The 23,368-nt window shown below is 38.0% G+C and overlaps 1 protein-coding gene across 1 annotated transcript in view; it reads right to left on the bottom strand.

The window, feature by feature from the left end:
- Positions 1 to 330: 330 nt before the first annotated feature.
- SPAST (spastin) overlaps positions 331 to 23,368 on the bottom strand; it is a gene marked incomplete at its 5' end in the record, with an annotated part of 31,015 nt that continues 7,977 nt past the window's right edge. The window contains 13 exons of the mRNA XM_009083562.1: positions 331 to 1,843; positions 3,055 to 3,095; positions 4,967 to 5,037; positions 6,857 to 6,936; positions 7,579 to 7,621; positions 8,462 to 8,541; positions 10,236 to 10,327; positions 10,835 to 10,910; positions 11,427 to 11,498; positions 12,738 to 12,812; positions 15,722 to 15,815; positions 16,142 to 16,275; positions 17,262 to 17,446. Of these exons, the coding sequence (XP_009081810.1) occupies positions 1,721 to 1,843; positions 3,055 to 3,095; positions 4,967 to 5,037; positions 6,857 to 6,936; positions 7,579 to 7,621; positions 8,462 to 8,541; positions 10,236 to 10,327; positions 10,835 to 10,910; positions 11,427 to 11,498; positions 12,738 to 12,812; positions 15,722 to 15,815; positions 16,142 to 16,275; positions 17,262 to 17,446 (1,166 nt within the window). The remainder of the gene's footprint in view (positions 1,844 to 3,054; positions 3,096 to 4,966; positions 5,038 to 6,856; positions 6,937 to 7,578; positions 7,622 to 8,461; positions 8,542 to 10,235; positions 10,328 to 10,834; positions 10,911 to 11,426; positions 11,499 to 12,737; positions 12,813 to 15,721; positions 15,816 to 16,141; positions 16,276 to 17,261; positions 17,447 to 23,368) is intronic.

Genomic DNA, 23,368 nt, shown 5'->3' with positions numbered 1-23,368 from the left:
ACTATTTCAAAAGGCATACTAGTGTAACAATCTTCTCTTATTTGATTGCTTTTAATCTTAAGCTCAGTTAAAAGCATCTCTAGTTAAAAAACCCCAACAGAATCCCAAACATATTGCATCTGTGCATCTTGAAAGTTTGAGAGCTTATGCTATTTAGTACTCAACACAACACAGTGAGCACAGAATCCTCTCTGGGTATTACTATACTTACACTGCATCTATCAGCTAGGGTTTGGGTTTTCTTCCATATATACATATAATATATTATTTATAGTCAACTTTCAGGTGAGTAATTCCAAAAAATAAGTTAAAGGAAAAATTAAAAACAAATTTTCTGTCAAGACCAAAAAGCAAATAACAACTCATTTTAACTAAAACAACAGTAAACAACATGCATTTTCATCACATCACTAAACTGGAAGAGTGGTAAAAAAAAACCAAAACCAAACAAACAAATAAAAACAACCCACAAACCTGCTTTAACAAGGAACTAATGTTCTGCCTTACAAACATCTGTGTTTCATCCATGTAGAATTTGTAAACAAGATGTCAGGCCTTTAGAAGTAAAGGCAAAGATGCTTTCCTTTATTACAGTATTTAAAAGCTATCACTTAAAGAGTTTGTTTTTTAATAGCTTGTCATTTATATAATAAAAACAAGAATTTGTACAAAGATGCAGTTTCTTTTTAAAAAAGCAGGATCAGTTGAGTGTTTCATACTTTATTATACAAACCAAAACATATGAAAGCTATAAAAACATTAGTGTGTGCCATGTATTAAACATGTAGCCTCGTATTTTAACGCTCACATGTGGAGATTAAAAAAAATTATCACAATGGAAATTTTTACTTTCAATTATCACAAACAGACCAAAACACAGAGTAGAAACACATCATTTCTGAAACTTGACAATTAGCATCACTTACTCTTGCAGACATCAGCAGGGCTCAAGTTGTACACCACAAGCGTAAGCTAACATTCTACCCATGGAAGCGTTACAGAATTCATCAACAGAAAATACTGCCAGGGAATCAATGTGTTAGTCTGTTCTTTTATTTAGCCATTTTGCTTTAAAGACAGTGTGAACTGGTTTTAAGGGGTTGGGTTTTTTTTTGCTGTTCTGCTATCAAAGGTCTTCTTTAAAACTGTTCTGTGAACAATTCAGTCATGTTCCAATGAAATAAAAAGACAAATACTAACAGACCAGCTGCTTTTTACATTTTTAATTCCCCGATGCTGTTTTTCCTCTCTGCATAGGGAATTGTTTTATTTGGCACATTAAGGATAAAAAAGTCAAAAACTGAACCAAAGTTTACAAACCTCCAATTGAACATCATTGTTCCAAGTTCATCGTTCATCAATGTCATGGCAAAATTAAAAACAAAAAAACCACACACACAACACAGGGAAAAGGTCTTCCAATGATCAATGTCATCAGAGCCTCGTAGCTGAAACAAAATACAGACATTATCGTTCACACCATAACGGGATTGCTAGGAAACTTAGCTCAAGTCCTGTTGTGCTCTTACAGTGTGTAAATCCTCACTAAATGGCAAGGAGGCTTTGATGAACACATTTCACATTGTGTAATTTTTTTCTTAATCTCAAGTTTCAATGCAGATACTCAAATATCTGTAAAGTCCTGTAAACTCTGGCTGCTTTCCAGTAGTCTGTACCAACCACTCCCCGGGCAGCACTTTGCTTCACTTCAAGTAGTGTTTCACACTGTGGTATCTCCAAAGTCCTTGTTCCAGCGAATATATGCTTCCAGGGTCTGAGGGCTCAAACTGCGCTTTATCTTCTTCAAAGACTCGGTGAAATCTGACAGTTTGATATTTCTCATCTAAACAAGAAGCAAAAGACATCAGGATCACAAGTATTTTATGTACTTCGGTTCCTTCAGGAAGTACTTTAGTATATACTTTTAACAAAGCATGTTCTATGAGTGCTGCATCTTGATGTAAGGAAGGCATTTTTTACAGTGGGACAGAGCAGTCATCTGGTAGAGCAGCCTGCCCAGGGATGTGGTGGCATCCATCCCCATTGCTGGAGGCTTTGAAGATGAGACTGGGCAGGGTGCTAATAGTCTCATCTACATTCCCTTTCCCACAAAAGCTTGGACCAGATGATCTTTCAAGGTCTCTTCGAACCTGGGGTGTTCCATGATTCTATGACCTGATGAAAGAGTCTTGTAATTTAAGACTAGCAGTATTTACCATTTTTAATAGACCAACACTTGGTAATAATGTTGTCTGCCTTGTGATTTAACAGCTCATGAGACTGTGCTATTGCTTCCCGTTTCACTAGGTGGAGTGAGCTGGTGCATATCATAGCATCACAACAAATTATCACAGATGATGTCACCTTCCTGCAACAAATCCTTTCAGCTTATCACAGCCTTAGCCATTACCTCAGGCTAAACACAAAAAGCAACCGAGAAATTCAGTTCTGCTTCATTTTGCCTGGAGTACCTGCGGTTTGCACACGCATTTGCACAGGAACTTTTGTAGGCAGGACCAACCTCTTCCTTTTCTTTTGATGCTTACAGGTGCAATTTGTGGTGATAGATGCACATACACACACAAATGTGCTTTAAGATCCCCCAGGGGTTCTCCCTGCTTTATGCAAAGCTGGGGTGGAGGGGGTAGAAATAACCTGACATGGTACTTCTGAGAATGTTCTGGGAGAGTAACACTGTAAGAAAATTAAAACCAGGCCTCTGACATCATCTGACAGGTAACAGATAAAGTTGCAGTTCAGTGCAAAGGAAAAGATAGGACAGTCAGCTCTCAGTAACAGAGACTTACTATCAGAAAAGGAGGTGCTCTTAAGCCTGATAGCCGACCAACTACAGAAAGAACCCCAGACATCTGAGGTCAGATCAATCACTATTTATAAAGAACTTTTTTTAACGAAGAAGCAATCAAAAAGAATAATATCCCCAAAGTTATGCAAGGTCTTTTGTACGATACTACATGTGAGAAAGGGACCTTACAAGTTTCTAGCAAGCATGCATTCTATTAAGGGGGAAAATACCACTGCTGAAGAGCATACCTCGCTGGCAGACATGTTCTTCACCTGTTCTGGTTTTAACTCTGTAAAAATAAAGATCAGTGAGTTTCATAAGAAAACTTTCATCACTTCTGACAACTAAAACATGTTAAAAGCACTTTTATTCTGGGAAATAAAAAACCCTGCAGCTAAAAATTATACCTTTCTGCCTCAAGACAGTCTCCTGTATAGAAAGGTACGTGGTGTTTTTCCCTCCTTCCCCATTTATCAGCTCCTCATCCAGGCTGCTCCCACACTCAGTCACTGCAGATGCAGTACAAAGTGGTAGCAGAATTACTCCTCCTTCCTAAAAGTATGGGAAACAGCACAAGAGCTAACAGAGCTACCTTCCCCCGTATTACTCCTGGTACCTACAATCCCCCTACTCCCTGAACAATTTCAGGATACAGAAGGTACAGTCAGCCAAGAACACAGAAATGAAATCAGGCAGGGCACACTGCAGTGCTCCTTGCCCTATGCTGTACTGGTGGGATCTAATCATTCCTGTAGCATTCACCATTACACTTTTTTTTTCTTTTACCTCTAATACTGTTATGGTATCAACATAGTAGAGCAAATGTTTTGCTCTGAAGGTGCAACAAAAAGAATCTAAGCAGGCTTGGGAAGGCTGACATCAAAAAACATTTATAAAAAAATTGGTCTATATGGGAGCCAGGAGCAGGTGAAAGAAATACATTTCACATCTCGTGGTCTCTTCTTGTAATAGACTTGCGTGTGAAGTGAGTTGTAAAAGCCAAGTAAAGCCTGCATACTTAAATGCATACATTATTAATTCAACCACTGAATAAATACATCCAAATTCCTAGGAGACATCATGTCTCTTGTGAGAGCCATTTAATGCAATTCTGCTTCCCAGTTATCACGCAGGGTTTTGGAAGATATGCCTTACAGTCTCAACAGCTCAAAGAAAGGGGGGAAAAACATTACTTTCCAACAGCTGTTTTCAAAGAGAGAGTGCACTGGGAAAACTGCATGCTACAGGATTTTTGATTCAATTAAAAAAATATTAAAACAAACACACCCACAAAACATGCACAGACCTTTCCTCCCCAGATATGATAGAAGAGACTTGCAACAACTGTTATGTATACATAATGGGCTGATATTGCAGAACACTTCTGCTCTGCCTGCCCTAGGTACCTTTCTGTCAGGTAGGACAACACATCTGCAAACAGAAAACTAACATCAAATTTCCACAATGTCTTCTTCACCAAATCCCACTACTGATCTCCACTAAACAAAATTAGCCCCTTCAGACGTGGCTACTGGACACACAACTAGCTAGTGAAACAGAACAGAGAGAGGGGGTGTTGGAAAAAAGCATTCATTGCACATTAAGATTGTGTTTTCTCCAAATTGGAAATGTCAGAAGAAGAACAAATATAGGCAAAACTATTTGAATCACAATTGTTTCTGGCTCACAAGTCAATATTAATATTTAAAAATATAAAAAGCCATGCCATTCAAACTACATTTAAAAAAATAATCGCAAAATCGCTTCTGTTTTGGTTTTCCTTCCTTTAAACTTGCAGGAGATTTGCCTCTTTTAAAGACAAGTAATGCAGACAGGGACTGCTCTTCAACTTTTCATTTAGGTATGACAGAACTGACACTAGCCTAGACACACTAGTTAAAACCCCCACAAACCTGCAAGGAACACTTCACCCTGCTTTTCCTCTCAAGACATAAAAACTGTCTGTTTCGCATGGTGAGACACTGAAGGGTTTTGCGTAAGTAAAGTCTTACAAAGATGCTATTATAAGAGAGAGACTAAAATCTAATGTAAAAAGCTTATTTTCAGAAGTTTAAGAATTATAAAGATGTAAGAAAATATGTCTCATGTCAGGGCAACGAGCTTGTCCCAAACCTAAACAAAAAAATCTACACAGCTTACCTCGAATGGGGCCCAGTGCTGCATCCTTCGCTAACGCGGTTAGGTCACTCCCAGAGTATCCATCTGTCATTCTTTGTCAAAGGAAAACATGGGGAAAAGGAGGAAGGGGGGAAAAAAAAGAACCAAAACCTGCTTCAAACCATGTCAGTTATAATTGCAGATAATTAAAATGTTACTTAATCAGAAGAAGTATTACTTTGATGTTATTTTGCAAGTTTAATAAATCAGAAGTGCATTCAAGATAAGTGATCTAGATTTAAGTCTTTCCCAGATTAAACTTAAAGTACAGGTATTCAAGTATCAAATAACAATCTACAGAAAAGCAAAAAGGTAGCAACCAGCCTGGATTTGTAGATGAAAACTAATCTCAAGCACATTTACTATTCCTGTTATGAGAGTTTTCTACCCCTAGTTTATCATCATCACAGATTAACAGAAAACCAAAACCTCAACTGTTCTGCACTTTCAACCCTACCAGCACAATGAGAGAACCCAATACCACACATTTAACATGATGTGATATGAAAGGAAGATAATATCTATTGGGGTTCGTTAGTTTGCTTTTTCTGTTATAAAACCTGCAGACATACAGATCATCCAAACCCTCAAAACCACAAAGTAGGGGAAAACACCAAAATCAGACCAAGGAGTCAATCTCTCTGGGAGCTTTTCCAGACCAAGTCAACCTATGAAATAACAGAATAAAGATCTCCACTGAACCAGGAAGCCACCAATACATAATGCCAACAGAAGTGAAAAGAAGTAGTACAGGCTACCTAAAGGGAAATTTGAAAACAAAACAAAAACCACTCAGCTTGTAGAGCAGTGGCTAACTGCAGCAACAAGAGCTTAGGCTCCTGGAGATTAAGTCTGTTATAGTTTATAGAAAAAGCTGCAGAGGAGCAAAGGAATGCAGAATCATATAGGAGATTAAATCCCTCTCTCTTTCAAAACAAAAAGATGAAAAACGAAGCAGACAGGACCCTCAACTTTTATATTTTCTCTAAACCCTTTAAAAAAAGTATACTTAATCTGCATTTGTAATTTGGTTCATAAATCTGCAGTTAAAGCACAAGACACTGTCTTTTTCCTCCGGTTAGCTTTTACTGCAGCCTATATGTGGTCTGAGCTAGCAGAGAGAATATATTCAGTTGGATTACACAACGAACTTCTGTAACATGACAAACATTAAGAGTCCGACAAATGCTGCATCCAAGGCTGTACTTACATCCTGTGCACTACCACAAACAAACAGACTGAAGGACATCCACTTGCAAATTTTTGCTATCTCATGCTCTGTTTTCATTCCTTCCTGCCCTGGGTGCTCTACTGACTTTTCAGACTAACTTCCTTCACACCCATTATTAGATTTAGGTGCCTAACAGCAGTACTGTGTCAATCTTCATGATGAAAAGCATAAACCAACACAGTTTAATAACAGGAAGGGCATTTAACCCACATTTCCCCAAACAAATATGAAATTGAAAAGAATCTAAAATGATCCAGTGCTTGCCCTGCTATGTTGGTAATACATTCAACAAACGTAACACTGGACCAGCAAAGAAAAGCTGCTTTGAAATGCATGCCAAGTGCAAAACTGGTACTGCCTTTATGCATCAGGGAGGAGTGCTGGACTGCTTGGGGACAGGTAGAGAGAAGCATCCCCTTCCCTCCTCTTCAAAGGAAAGCACTGTTGAGCATGTTTGAACAACAGAAACCTGACTGGGGGTGTGTGTGTATATATATATTCACATGCATATATAAAAGCACTTTCACACAGCCTGACAGGAAACCATCTTCCCAAAATGCATGCAGCTCATGTTGTCACTATCTGATGACTTACATGCAGCAGATGAATGTATTTATTTAGTGTGCTTAGAAAATACTTACCTAGCTAGTTGAGCCAACTCTTTTTGGGTCAGTGGACTTCCTTGCTTGCTTAGAAGGTTTTTTAGCAAAATCAATCTTGTCTGAAGAGAAGATACAATTATCAGATGTAAAACTCATTTTCACGGTACACTGAAAGTTGTGTTGCAAGAACGAAACTACATGTTTGTCAGTTTGGCTTTTGTGCTTCACCAGCTCAAACTTGCCTATAGTGCTTTTGCAAGTGACTGTACACTGTCATCTCTTCCAGGGCAGAGATAGGCACTGGCTAGTAACAAGTTCAAGGGTCTAACTACTTCACAAATGATACATCAGAATCCTCATGAAAGTCCTGATCTGCTGTTGAGCTAAGAAACATTAAGAAAACTAATTTATTCTTTCGCAATAAAATCTTCTCCAGCCCAATAAATGTGCTCCTGCAAGTCCCACTTCAGACTTGCCCACGCCTTCCAGTATGCAAACACCACCTCACTAGCTGAGATATCATGAGTAGCTACTACCAGATTTTCTACCAGTATGACTAAAACTAAAAAGCAAAACCAAACTAGTTGCCAGAATTAAAAGCATAGTTTTATGTGGCCAAGCTGGGACAGAAGATAATTCACAAAACAGTAATTACCCACCAGGGCAAGTTAAGAATCACCTATAAATACTTTTTTTTACTCTTCTTTTTTAAATTAAAATTGATCTTCAAATGAAAAATATGACTGGAAAACAATACTTACTTCCTCATTTGGTAAAGACACATATACCCGTTTGGTGAATCGTCTGGAAAAAAGACCCAAACAAACATATACACACACACTTTTATAACTTTTTAGCACGTACAGATCTAACACTTGGTTTGGTAAGTCTCAAAATTTCACTTCCATCATCAAATTCTAGGGAGTAGAACTGCAGGTTTAAAGAAAACCAGCACCAACAACCAAACAAACAGTATGCACAAGCCACAGGTGTCACCTTACTCTTGTTTTTTAAGTTACAGTTACAACAGAAATTATTTTAAGTCTAAGTTATAAGACTCCTCCCAGAGAGGGAACACTTTAGAGGTAGAAATACCACTGACTAGAAGCAACAAAATGAAGCATCTCTTCACTGTACACAAAAATTCTTAGGAATAATTTGTTCAGACAGTGCTGACATATCTATTTTCCTCAATCAAGAAGGAAAAAGACAATGAAGCATGAGTACTTGTAGCAAAAAAAGTCCTAAGGCAAATCTACAGCAAGATCTCTAACTGCATAGGATGTCACAAGTCCAATATTCACAGAGAAGAAATAGGGAATTTCACTGGTCAATTTTTTTTCCTTCATTCTGCCACTAAGATCTAAGTAATGAAAAAGCAGCACATAAGATGTAAGAGGGTTAAAAAACACTGACTGGATCTCAACAGGTACTACTGCTTCAGACAATTCTGAGGCCATCATGATTGCATAGATATGTCCCAAATGAGAAAAGCACCTCTTTGAGAGGTTAAATAACTAAACCTTCCTGAACAGCTTTTGCTACTTACTCCAAAACTTCACTAATACACTAAGCAGCAAAACCTGTTCTTCATAATGAACATTATATTAATGTAGTCAAACTAAGAGGGAGACATTTTGATACCTGAGAACAGCATCATCAAGCTCCTGAGGCCTGTTTGTTGCTCCCATCACAAGTATTCTGTCCTCTCCAGAAGACTGCACCTGTGTAATGCAGGAAAGTAATGTAGGAAGGCAATGTAGGAAGGCAACTTTCAGTTTACATTAAGTAGTAATACAACAAAACCAGTGATTTGCCATGTATTCAGCACACCAATGGGATCTTACTATATATGCTGCTTTCTTTTCCCCCATGCAATTAGCTTTCAAATATTCTTTAGATAAATGGAAAGTCAAACTAGGAAAAAGCAAAAAGACAAAAAAAAAAAAAGGAATACAAACAGTATACAAACACAGGAATACAAAACTCTGCCCAAGTTAGACTGCTCTAAAAGTCTTAGTGAAGAAACCTAGAACTGCAGAGGGAGAATCCAACCTTTAAAGGATAGCTAAAACCACTAAATCAGACCAGAGACTGATCTAACACAGGTCTTGCAAGAAGCCAGGAATGAAAATGAGAAGCTGATCAATAGTAGCAAGACACAGTAATTTCCCTCCCAAATCACTCAATTGCAAGACTTGATTTTAAACCCACAAATATGGAGACTAACAGTTTCCAAACTTCAGAGAAAACATCTACGCATCAGATATATGTTATTATTCACCTAGTGTCCAATTCTTCATAGACTTAAGTTCTTCAGGCATTACCAAGTTCAAAAGTTCCACAAAAATATTGCATGATAGTTACACCTTGATGCAAACTTTGCTAACTTAGTAATTATGTTTAATGTTCCTTTTCCATTCTAAAAGAAAATTCTGTGCATGTGTGTGTCTAATTTCTGCATATCATCATCACATTGCATCATTTGTCCTGAATCATCCATTCTGGAGTTTTTCCTGATCTCGTTGTCTCTCTATACAGTTACCTTCTCCTGCACCTCATTACTATTGCTTCACCACTGTAGCAATATTCCATTGTGCTAATGGAACGTAAACTAAAATTACTCAATACAAAAAACAGTGCTGTGTGACAGAAAAATATTTTGATGTTCATTTGTGTGTGTGTCCCACTATGACAGCCAGTTCCTCCTCCTCAGTATTGCAAACACTATTAAATATTTTCTTACTGTATCCTGTCTTCCCTAGGTCACAATGGCAAGAAAAAAATTATGGCTCAATAAAAAGCACACTAACACAGAAATTCATCTTTCTGATGTGTCAGAGCTGTGCATATATGATATATATATGATAGATATATCATCTGAACTAGTCTGCTTGAAATTCTCATCCCATAAGTCTCACCTTACCCCTTGACAGTGTATGCCTGTGACATGTATCCCTTAAAAACCAAAAACCCACTACTTAAAAGATACCTGATCTTCTTATACTTTGCCAGAATACAGAGAAATGCTTCACCAAAACATGCAACTGCAAACAGGGATTCGACTCTCCCTAACTCTCCAGTGTCCCTCCTGCCCTATGAGAACATTTGTCCTCACAGCTCCTTTATTATTGCCATTTGTTATCCTTTCTTCTCTGCCCAGTCTTCCAAACCACTATTTCAGCTCATCTACAGACTACTACCTTTCACTACAGACTGCATTTTCCAGACTATTACAGCAAGAGAAAAAAGCTGTTTGCTAACCAAGGTGAGTAGGCAGGGAGGCAAAGCTAAGCCCCAGCAGTCAAACCCTTTGTACATTACATATAGCATACTTCATCTGCTTCATTTATATACTGGCACCCAACACATTAGCCAATTCAGCCCAATCAAACAGCACCCAAGACTAAATACTTACACCATCAAATTCTATTAAAAATTCTGTTTTCAGACGCCTGCTGGCATCATGTTCACCTTCTCGTCTTTCACACAAAAGGCTATCAACTTCATCTAAAAAACAGAGAAATACATCTTAATTAAGCACGTAACATCTAAGTCTTGGAATTTGCCTACGTTATTTTGCTAATATAGGGCTCCAGTTAGAGACATCAGATCTTTATTCTTTAGGAGACAGACAGATCTTAGTAAAGTTTAAAAGCTTGTATAATGTGTTGTTCTTTGAATATGTAAAACCAAGCACAGATGAGAGGGGAAAAAATGTTGCTGATGATAAACTGCAACTGAGGACAAGCAAATCCCATTTTCATGTTTGAATACATAAATGTGCTTATGCTATAAAGGCAGTACAGTGTGTTTTTGAGGGCCTTTCTTCCCACTAATAACACAAATTAGATACCATAACTGTAATTAATATGCACTGCATGGAACCACTGATTAGCCAACAGATCATATCCAAGACCTGTTCTGCACTGCAGAATTACTCAGAAGAAGTTTACCTGACTATTCCAATTTATTAAGTCTTTTTTTTTTAAAGAAAATCAACATTTGATGTCTTACCAATAAAAATTATGGAAGGCTGAAGTTCTCTAGCTACTGCAAACAGAGCACGGACCAGTTTCTCCCCTTCACCCACCTAAAACAACAACAAACTGGTTTTGGAGGGAGTATAGAAAGTTTTTACTACAAGGCAGCTAACATAAGGACCTACAGAAAGTCTTGCCCGTAAACCATCGCACTCAGTCCATTTATACGCACTCAGATTATCTCTAGTTCAGTATTATATACAACAGCATTGTTTATGCCTTAAAAGTATTACAACTTCACTTATGACCATAATTAAGTTACTTGTCAAGAGAGTTACTTGTCACCAGAGTGAAAGGGATCTGGGACCCACTTCATTTACTTTTTAAAGAAGAAAATCCCCACAATCACTCATCTGCATGACAGTCAGGGTCATCCTGAACTGCAAAAAACCTTTGACATTGATTTATCACAAATCAATTTTTTTTTACTTAGTAAGTCACTTTTAAAAACTAAGTTCACTATAGGCTAACAGTCCACCAAGGACTCACAGATGCCTCTAGCTTTCTCAAGCCCCAATTACTGCATGTGTGTTTTCAGATCAATGTAATCTACAGATTCTACTTACATATTTTGAAGTCAGGCTCGCTGCACTTATGCTAAAGAAAGTAGCATTTGACTCTGCAGCAACTGCTTTGGCCTAAGAGAGGGGGGAGCAAAAAAAGTTACTTTTAAAACATCACACAGAAGACAGTTACCTGCTCTGTCGCTCACACTTGTGTCCTGACTGTTCTGAAACCCCCTATTTCTTCAAAGGGAAGGCCTTGTAAATGGTACAGAAAACTTCTGTACAGGCCACTTAGACATTACAATGGATAAGCAGGCAAACCAACAGAGACATTTGCAGACTCCCTTAGACTTCTCTAATCACATTATCTCCATAGCCAACTACAACTTGCTTACTGAAGAACACCAATCTCCAGCTCCTTTGAATTCATCATGATTAGACACCTGAACCAGTTTTAGCTATTTAGGGTGGTAATTTAAGGCAGCAGCTGGATCAAATCACATGAAAAATTATGGTGTTTTTTTCCCTCCTTTATCTACACAAAAGCTGTTTTCAGAGGAAAGCCAGGGAAATGAATCAGTTCAGTCAGAATGCTCATTCAGACTACCTTCTTTAACAGTTTCACCACATTCAAGAAATTATCATTCCCTGGTTATACAGTTTAATTTTAGTGATTAGCAATTATGTTCCAGTATGTAAAACACAACAGATGAGCCCACACAAGCTGCTCAACATTCACACTCCTGCACTTCAGAGCTGATCCAGCTCCAGTGTCAGCAAAGAGTGTGCAGCTGCAGCCATGCCATGTGATGCACGATGATGTGCCTGGCTCAGCTGCAGCAGGACACTCCATGCTCCCTGGCTGATGCACAGCCTTTTCACTCCAGTTCCCTGAATTTAGCACACCAGGCTGAGAAAACAAACAGCAGCCAGACAGTTCCATAGCCCTTACACTCTTTGCACACAAGCGTGGAAGTGAGACAACTCCCTTTCTTGCTGCTGTGCTCCCTCCCCATTTCCAAAATGTACTCCTAGTATGTTTCAATGGAGAACAGACCATTTGTCACTGATCGCTGCTGCATACGAACAATTAACCATGTTACTTTTATTCTCTCTGAAAAATGGAACTTGGATTGCTGGTTTAAGTTTTAAAACATTACTTGTTATATTGAGAAGAATTAAATAGAGAACAGTTTACCAGTTGCCTCCATAAAATCCACAGGAATAATTTTGCATTTTTGTATATAAAATGACACCAGAATACATATCCAGGAAGAACATACAGTTTATTACTGCAAGACCTAAACTGAAAGCCACCCCTACTGGTTACATTTTAAGCCCATCAACACACAGATGAAGTAATTTTCTCACCAACATAGTCTTCCCATTTCCTGGTGGGCCGAACAGCAATAAACCACGTGCAGGAGCTCTTAGCCCTGTAAATAACTGAAAAATGCATCATCATAAGTTATCCTCAAAGACTTAAGTAAAATGTTGCTTTACCTTTGTAAGAAAATGGTTTAAGATGAAGGAATGGCCCACTGGCTAGCAGTGGTAGTAATAGTAGCAGTGCTGCAACAGTACAGGCTTTGAGGGAACTCTACTCTGTTACTAGCTTGACCTAATGCATGTCACTATTTCCCACACAGCAGTTAAATTACATTATGATCACTCTGTGCACGGGTGCACTGTGAAAGCAGTATAAAACACTCTAGCCTGCTTAGGTTTAAAGCATCAATTCCATTTAAAAAGGGGGAAATGCAGGTGTGTAGTAGGAGAGCTAAAGCAATGTTCCTCCTAACTCCATATGGAAGAACTCCTTCATCTTTCCCTTTTTATGAAATGAAACTTGATAAGATAAGCTTTCACTGAAACTATTTAAAATATTACTTAACAGCCACCTACTCTCCCTATATGCTACTGATAATCATGTCCTCCCTCTCACTTTGCACTGGGTTCATCTTTCCTACACTATAAAAATCACACTCATCATATGTGGCATCACAGCAAGGAAGTCTACAAATCCTCAAGGAGTACCAATCTTTTAGTTATTCCTGTATCTTTTTTTCTCCTGCACTTTGTCTTTACCCCTTTCCTCAAAAGTTTCAAGAGTTCCTTTTTTTTGCCTCACACTCACTTCCAGCTTCCAGTAATTCCAACAAACCAAAAAGAATAGTAGGGAGTCTTTTATATATACATTTCATGTCTAAACAGCACTGTCAGCAGACATTCCTTTCCCCAGTATCCAGGATAACAACTCCATTACCAGTGTAGTATGTCTAACATGACTGACCAACATGCATTTCCTCTATTATTTCATTATCCACAGCATTTTGCTTGTGCTTGACTCTGATCACCAAGAGTAGTTACCTAGCTGTTCACTAATGCATTGGCAGCAGTTTAACCTGGATAATGCACATTCCTCAAGTGTTTCTGCTTTTCATGCTGCACACCACTATGCACATGTTCTCCCTGCCTCCTTTTGTTTGAAATAATTCTTTGGGAGTTCCACCATTTCCACATAGTCCAGATCAAATCTACAACTTTCCCTCACCTTAATCATCACCTACACACACAGCTCAGCTGCAACTGTCATTTGTCACTGAGACGTGCAAAGCTTTAGCTTTTGACTAAGCATAGTAAACAGTCTAAACTAATTGCTACTGTTTCATTAGGCATCTTAATGCTGAAATGGTTGCAGCCAGTGCTTTCTACTTACCCACCTCAACTCTTGCTCTCCTATGAAAATGCCATTAATTGGCTTGTGTAAATAATAATTTGAATTCAAAACTCAATAAGGTTAAAACTGAACTAGTGTTAATTTACCAAATATTCCCCTATAGTAGACACATCTACTATGCCCATGTACAATGGTTAAAACCAACCTCTCTTCTTCCAAGGAAAGTTTAAAAATTCACAGGGTTTTCTGTCCTTATTATATGTCAACCTACAGCAAAGTCAGCCCATTGCTAGCTACAGTAATACAGAGACAACCTTATTGAAAATACCACCTGTTACTGGAAAAGTAGTAACTACTCCAGGTCTCACATCTCAAAGTCCTTCCCATCCTGCTCACAGTATTAGTGTTACTGAACAACAAACTTGACATACTATAGTATTGTAGTAACAGAGATGGTGCAATGACATTGCCTTCTGCATAACAGTATCAGAGAATGCATATTTGTCACCACATCTTTGTTTTCCTCACACGTAGAATTTCCGTGATGCTATGCCAGGTTTAGGGTTTCTTCCCTACAATGCTTCAAAATCAGAAGCTGTGATAAGATCACCCCAGAGTTCTCTCTTCACCAAGCTGAACAATCCCAGTTCCCTCAGCCTTTCCTCATAGGCAAGGGGCTTCAGCTCTCAGATCATCTTTGTGGCACTCACTCCAACAGGTTTATGTCCTTCCTGTGCTGGGGACCCCAGAGCTGGACACAGTACTCCATGTGGGTCCTCACCAGAGCACCATGGTAAACCATTGCATGCAATTTTTGCAGAAGTCCCACAACCTTTGGCAAGTCCAGCTTTAAAAAATGACCAATCTAATTTGGTACATGTGGCTCAAAAAATTCCAGTAGTTTACAGACCAGGTCTGACTCTAGGCAGTCACAGTAGCTGAGGGACCACCTATGATTAACAGAAGTCTAAATGACCAGTTTCCACACAGCCAAGCAAAGAGGAAATCTGCCCACAAATGTTATACAGCTCAGTGTACTTGCTTGTTCACTACACTTCTTTGCATCCTCTCCTGCTGTGAATAGACTATTCAGAGTGCTTAACCAACATACTCACAAAGATGACCACAATAGCAATTTAACATTTTTCCAATCAGACAGTGTCATGACCTAATTTACCTATACAAATGTCATCTGTTTCACTCTTCCAGTTCCAGGCCTTGTCCTTTACATGGCTGTATTGGGCTAGACACACAGCTATAGCTATCTAGAACAGTCAGTCTCACAAACTGTCAGGATCTCTGTTTGTTTCTTTTTGTTGTTTGTTTGGTTTTTGTGGGATGTTTTTGTTTGGGTTTGTTGAGGGGTTTTTGTTTCAGTTTTTTTTTAGGGGGTTGCAGTTTGCTGGATTGGTTTTGGCTTGGATTTGCTTGGAGTTTTTTTAACCTCTTGCCTCAGTCACTTTCCCCAACACTGACTAACCAGAAGACAAGTGGTTTTGTATCAGTATTTTAACACAAATCCTATATTCTCTTTTCCCAGATGACTATCACCACACAGCTATTGATAGCCATTATAACCAGTAAAGACAAGATACAAGAATTGCCACTTCTTGTGTGAAGCACAATAGATTTCTTTGATCCTGTCACACATTGATAACAAAACCCAGTTGCTTACCTCAGGTCTAAGAGAAGGAAGGATAACAATTTCTTGCAAAGCTTGTTTAGCCAGTTCCTGCCCTGCGATATCATCAAATTTGACAGCTGGCCCACTAACAAAGAAATGGAATACTAATTAGTCTAACAATGAGATGCTCTTTTTCAGCTGCAGCTGACTAATTTAATGCATTTGACTATTTATACAGAACCCTTTTGAGAAAATCTACAACTTACATTGCTAAGCATTTAAAAAGATAAGCACCCCTGAACTGAATTTTCAGTCTTTTGCCGAATTATCAATCAAAAAAACCACCCAAAGCAATCCTCAAAAACCCCCCACAACAAACTAGAAGCACTAACTTCATTCCAAGTGGACAAGACTATACTGAATGAAAAACTGAATTTCTGCATTGAAAAGCTTACTTTTCCCCAGACTTACCTATCGACAACTTCATTCAGGATAAGATTAGCAAGATTACTGTCCACATTCCTAAATATCTTCATGTCTTTCTTTTTTCGAGGAGCAGGGGTAGGAGTGGAAGGCTTATTTGTTCTGCTATTTTTAGGAGCAGCCTGGAGAGAGAGGGAGGGAGGAAGAAAACAAACAGATTGATATTTTGACAGCATAGTGTTAACAAAACTATTGCTACGTTTCATTTGCTCGAGTAAAACTTATATAATAACAAATAACAGATATTGTGATGTTGTATTTTGCTACAAATCATACTATCATATTCAAGCCACAGGTGAAACTGCAATGGTGAGATGGCTTTGGTTTGGGGGTTGGGGTTTTTAAGTTTGATAATTCATTATATTTAATGACAGTATTTTCTCCTAGCATATTCTAGAAATAAGCATCACAAACTGTTTCAGATTCCCAATACCTATACGCAAGAATTGCTACTGCTGTCACACTTTGGTAACAAAGGCCACTTAAAAGCCTTCATATTACAACAGCAATGACATCTAACCATGTTTATGTTCAGTCCATTTCACGGTGGGAATAGCAGGGGGAGTGTGGTAAGGATGGAAGGGAATGATATGGGTCAATAGAAATGCTGTATTTTCCTTCTTCTCAGTATAGGACTTACTTTTCTGTTTCAGTCACAATCTAACCATCACCTGCATTTCAGTGTGGTTGCAATACAACCTGTGCATGCATGTGTGCTTTAGAAGAGAAGGAATGTGTAGGGGAAAAAAATAAATCTGTGGTTCTGGACTAAGAGTGTTTTTTCCTCCATCTTTTACATGCTAGACATAACGTTAATTTTTCTCCTGGATAACCCTTACTCCCATGCAATTTTTAAAAAACCAAGTATTATTCATTCCTGCAACTGTACTTAAAATGCATTTGCCTATGCATCTACCTGATGCCCCCAATTTCTAAAGTCCACTCTGCAGCCTAGCTGAAGAAGCTTGGCCAAAAATGTAGGGGTTTCAGGTTTTTTGACAAACGTTCTGCTGCTACAAGACTGCAATAAAGGCATTAAACCCAAAGTTTGTTCCAAAATGCACATGAACTTTTCAGTTGTATAGTTCACACTCATCCAACACCATACCTTATGAGCTGAAGCTGCAGAATTAGGTGCTGGTCTAGACACAGATGATGATATCCCACTGTAGCTGGGCGTTCTGTGGTGACCTGAAAGGCCTGTGGATCCAGTTTTTGCAACTGTTTTTGAACGAGGAAGGGAATTACTCGTGTGCGTTAAGGGATCCTTCTTTTTTGGAACCGCTCCGCTTTCTATAAAGAAAACCAATGGCATAAGAACATTTGCAGCATTTTACCAGCAACTCTAACTTGAAGACTGTATTGCTGAAACACATAATACAGTCTTAGAGCAGAATACGGCAAACTTCTAAAGAGGTCTAGTACTTTTAAGGAGATATTAACTGTTGCTTTCATCTAAAATTAAGATTTTAACTTTTAGGAGTTCTCAAAATGAACACTAGTTAGCTGTCTTAGACAAGCCAGAGAACTTAGTCCTGTTACCAAGGGAAAACCAGCATCTATTCCTTATAATGCAAAGTCTTCTGGCTTGTGTTCTGTCATCTTCCTTCCCCAATTCCTAAAAGCAATCATTACAGCAACCCCCAAATTTCATGTCTTTAGATTCAGAGTATTCACTCCTTAAGTGGTGTTAGCAGGCTAGTTACTTGGGATACTAGCTGACACTACCTAGTACCTTCCACACAGAAGCTTCACCAAGGAATTTAATCTTGAAAAATTAAAATATATACACCTGCAAGCAACTCCCATGTGTTTTCTCTTAAAATTTACTTTTTTCACTTTAGGAATCTCAACAGGTAAGTAAATTCTGAATGGACAGCTCTGAAGCAGCTTAATGAAGTCTTAAAATATATTATACCACTGATTCAAACACATTCCATTCACACTAGTAATACACCTCCATGATGAAACAGGAAAGTCACAAATTAGGTGAACATGCTACAGCAAGTAGGCAGGTTGGTCAGGCTGATTAATGATGAGAACACAGCATCAGATCAGGTGTTTTTTTCGTGGTGGGAATACACTCGTGGAAACTGTCTAGTACAGTACTATTGTCTGCAATGGAAATTGTAAATACTGTCTTGCTTTATACCCTTTTAAAAGGATTAAGGAGCCTTTTGATTAGGTAAAATAAATATGGTATCAGAGGTAAGGAAGCTCAAGGCACACTTCAGCTATGAATTTCTTCACTAAGATTTTAGAACTCTGCAACTCAATTTGACTTGTTAGTCTTAAGGGACAGGCCAAATAATTCTGATTTTTGAGGAAATTAATGACTACAAAGAATTCCTAGGTTATAATATTTCAGTTCAGCAAAAAATACTTTCAAGTAGAAAGCCTTGTCATTTTAAATGTTGCGTTTCAAAAATTCAGAGAAGAAGTCTTCAGTGTAGCAGTATCATGGAAGGATCAATTAATTACCACCATGTTCTCAGCCTCTTTAAACATACTACCAGGAGCAAATACCTGCACAGCCTGCAGGTATCCTGAACTACTTGGCTAAGAAGTTTCTAAAGTGTTTCCTCAGTCGAAAATCTAGTTCTTTTTAGAATTCGGAAACTCTGCAGGGGTCATCATAAACAATGCAGATGTATCAATACACAAAAAACTAGGGAACTTGCAGAACATCATGAACTACAGTTACCTATAAGATTGGTTTTGTTTTGTTTTTTAACAAGAACTAAATAAAAACCACACAAAAAACCCCAAACCAAAACAAGGAAAAAACATCCAAACCAGCTACTGACTGGTTGGACACACAGCTCCAGAGCAGATTAAATTTACTTAGTCATTGCTACACAGGAATTTCCAAGTCAAAAACTGTTTAAAATTAGGCATACTTAGTAACCTTCAAGCTCAAAAAGCAGTGTCTGAATCTACCAAAACATCCAGCTACTCAGCACCTTGACTGGCCCAATTTCATCAAAACTGGCACTGGCCCTCAGTGTAGTCGGTTGGGTTTTTTCCCCCCCTCAACTTCATTTGCACATCTGGCTTAAAGTCAACAAGGGAAGGCTTCAAAAAGCTCAAGTGGTTGTTGTCCATCTCCTTCACCCTAATATGTTGCTTGGTTATCACACTTTCCCAGAACTTCCCCCCACTTATTGTGAACAATACACAGACACTGCAATTCTGAGGATCATAAAATTGTACCGGTAAGGAGTATTTCAGGAAGCTGGAAATACAAGGGGGGAAGAAGGGAAAAAGAGAAAGGTTTAAATACAAGTTAACATTTCCTCTAGCTGTACTTCCAGGACTCAAGACCACTAAGCTTACATATGTTTTGTAATCAGTGGCACACAAAGAAGCCCGGGTGAACAACTTCTCAACATAGGTGTTCGCTCAGTGTCAACTCCAGGGTGAAACTTCATTTACACACAAATTTTCACTGAAGAAACAAATAAAAACATGATCAAACTGTTCAGAATTTGTATCTGAAGTTTACCTCTTTCTTAAGTGTGAAGTGTTTCAGTGTGCACATGTATGTCACCTGTCAGATAGCTCCTACTGTTTCATTATTTAAAATAATTTGCTGTAACAAATGTAAAACCCCCAAACCACATTTCTTACACAGTTGTATTTGTCATCTACTGCAAGACTAAAAATACACTGCAAGTGGCTTTAAAACTTTGAAATGTCTCCATCAGCCTTTTGCCAAATGTTTCACTGTTCTCTTTAAAACAACAGTGAAGTGCCTACAATATGTTATAACCTCAAAGAGACACTGTGGTGTTTTTTCAAGTGTATTTGAAACACTGAACAGTTCCATTTTATATTATGATAGTAACAAGGGTTTGATCAGTTTGATTTTACTCTCTAATTCTGGACACAATAATTTACTTTAAAGCTCCAAGCTAACATCACTGGATTACACAGACATAATAACTGTCTGGTCCTGGAAGCATCCCTGCAATTTTGGTCTGCCATCCAAATATACACACAGCACAAACAAATTACAAACAGGCAAGGTGCAAAATGTTGTCTGAGTTTTCTCTTGGCTAAATTGTGACAGGCTGCAGACCTAGGAGCCCAATTTCAGACTACCTTACAGAGACACATTAAAATGCATTTATTATATTAAACTATTTTAAAAGATGAAATAAAGTATGGAAAACTTTGAATAACTTAAAGCTTGATTATACTAAATACCTGGAAATGCAAAAACAAACCTGAAAAAGATGCAGCTGTAGCTCATTTATTTAATAAATATTACAACATGCTTTATATTTCTAAAAAGCAAAAAAAAAAAGTTTCTTTTGAGCATTTAAACTAGATTAAGGCATATCTTAATAAACAAGTTTCTACTGGTCTATATCTTATTAAGCATCCAAAACACAGTTTAAATTAAAATTAGCAGCAGTGATTCTAGTATTGCAGAACAATTTCCAGCCTTGAATTGTCTGTAACTTCATCTATGTAGTCTTACTAAAAAAAAAAAAAAGCCACAAAAAACCCCACCAACTTCAAACTGCTTTCAACTTGCAGCAATTCCAAGACTGATGGTTATTCAGGATCAGCATTCACAACAGCCCCCAGAATAGCAATTCCTTCAAAGACTCTATTCAGATTTTTCACATAGGTAGACTCAAAGTAATAAAAGCTACCTAACAGAAAGGTTCAGCAACTAAGGAGGACGTGTTCAATGTTTTAAATGGCAGCACAGTTACACAGGTCAGGAACACAGCTGTTCTCCCCTCTGAACTGACAGACCTGCTTGAGTCAAAGATCTGCTATTGCCAAGCTGTGCCATTAAAAATGATCTTATTGCCACTTGTTCTTCTACTTGGGAAGCTCCTTTAAAAAATACAGTATTAAGAGCAGAATTTTTGCAACTTGACAAACATTGTCAATATATACCTACTAAAGATGTGCCAGCAAATCCTTCCATGTGTAAACAGATAAAATGCTAGTTAGTTGCACAGTTTTCACGCTGTGATCACAAAGAGAAATTTAATGCTTTCTCTGACCACACACCATGCTGAGGTTACATATTAAATGTAAACTGGTACACTGGAATTACTGTAATGCTATCAGTACTGCAGGCCCAGTAAATGTATTCATAAATTTCAAACTCTGCCTTGGGCAAGACTGGCATCATCTCCTTCTGAGGCTGCTTGAAAACAAAAAACAACTATCCACAATGCAAAGGAAAACAAGCACCTCTGAGGAAAAAAAGTACAGCTAAATTGTTTTACATCTAACTTAAGACTAGTATGAGAACAAGAGTGACAGATATTACACAACAAATATGTATTTCAAAGTTTTGGGTCAAGGCTACCTGGTATTACTCTTTAGACAAGTTACTGGATAGCCTTCTGCAACTGAAGGGCAGGTGACACTGCTATGCTGAAGTCTTATAAAACCTCATTATAAATCTGTCAGATAAATTTTCAAGAAAAAACCTTTAGCTATTCAGGTGAGTTTGGAAACTATGAATGTGGAAAACAGGATTAGGTAGTCATTTCTGTTACAACCAAGTAAATTGGTCTGAAAAGCTGACACATAGTATCTGCAGAGAAGGCAGAATCCCAAATCAGTAACATTTTGGAAACACAAAAAGTGTGCAGTATAGCTGTGAGAATATAATATTAGATGTAATTTTGAAGCAAATGCACCTGTAGAGACTTTGGCCTTTAAAGGCAAATGCAAGAAAGCAATGAAACTGTAGACCAAATAATGGGCAAAAGGGCACTTTGCTGATGTTAAAATAAGAATGACCATGTTTCACGCATCATAAAAATCCTGGACTTTCACAAAGCTCAGCGTGATTAGGCAACACTGCAAGTAACACTTTACAGATAGAAAATTAAGCTTATGCCAGAGTCCTGTGGGCTCAGTACCTACAAAGTACCTCTACTTTCTCAGTAACAGAAGTTCTCTTATCTGAAGTAGCCTGCAAATTGACTTTGTAGTTTTCTAAGAATGTGTTTTTAAATTACTTCTACTCTGTGTGAAAATACCATTTTTCATGTATAAAAGAAGAACAACAGCAAGATGATTAGCAGACTGAAGCAAAGCTGACACACTATTATAAGAAAAAAGTACAGTACCAACATGTTCTTAAAAACAGGACTCCCTCTCCTTACACCTCAAAGAGAGAGACAGAGAAAGCAAGCACAAGAGAGTAGGCAGCAGCCAATTAAGAAATTCAGACAAGTGGGAATAGGCTGAGTTTCACAGTATTGTTGGGACCCCACAGCTGCAGGAGAAATTCAGTACTTTGGGTAATCCCCTGACTTCCACAAGTTGTAAATCTAAAGTTTTACCTTTGGCAAATGGAAACAGAACAAACCTCTTGAAGTCTTGTTCAAAGTCATCAGTAGATGCCTGATACCTAATACTTTTTATGACCTGCTCTTGAGCCCTGATGTCTCTCCTCAGATCCCAATGAGTGTGGTAAATGAACATTTCTCTGTTAGCCTGCACTCCTTTTCAGAAAATGGGAAGGCTCTCTCAGAAAAACACATTCCCAGAAGACCACAGCCCTTTGCAGCTGTTTCGATACCATTTCCTCCACACCTTTGCTGAAGTGATTTATCTTCTCTAAATCACTTGGACTATGACTCCAAATGGGTAAATTGACTAATACTGTTTTCCATGAGTTTACCAACAGTGACCATCTCCTTCTACCTGTGAATACACCTGCCACAGAACTGGCAAAATGTTTCTCCATTTCCAGTAGATGAAACTGGATATTCTATGTTTTATTACTAATAGATTTTAAGTAAATTAACAGTCTTAAGAGTGAAAATTCAGTCTAACCTTCTCCTGCAGCACCCAATTCTGAGACACATTAAGGCAAAGGTAGAAGAAAATATTAAGAAAAGAGTTTTCAGTAAAACCTGTTCATATTAAATTAGATAGAAGACATTATGATGTTTTGTGTGTATACTTATGTACTTGTTCTTTCAGTCTCTATCCAGCCTGGTAAAAAGGCCTTAAGAGTGAAAATTCAGTCTAACCTTCTCCTGCAGCACCCAATTCTGAGACACATTAAGGCAAAGGTAGAAGAAAATATTAAGAAAAGAGTTTTCAGTAAAACCTGTTCATATTAAATTAGATAGAAGACATTATGATGTTTTGTGTGTATACTTATGTACTTGTTCTTTCAGTCTCTATCCAGCCTGGTAAAAAGGCAGGAGTTGGATCATTTAA

The sequence above is a fragment of the Acanthisitta chloris genome, unplaced genomic scaffold, assembly GCF_000695815.1.
Source record: "Acanthisitta chloris isolate BGI_N310 unplaced genomic scaffold, ASM69581v1 scaffold17711, whole genome shotgun sequence".
In the NCBI taxonomy this organism is placed as follows: domain Eukaryota; kingdom Metazoa; phylum Chordata; class Aves; order Passeriformes; family Acanthisittidae; genus Acanthisitta; species Acanthisitta chloris.
Note: the sequence above shows the minus strand (reverse complement) of the source record. Positions and strands in the feature narration are given on the sequence as shown.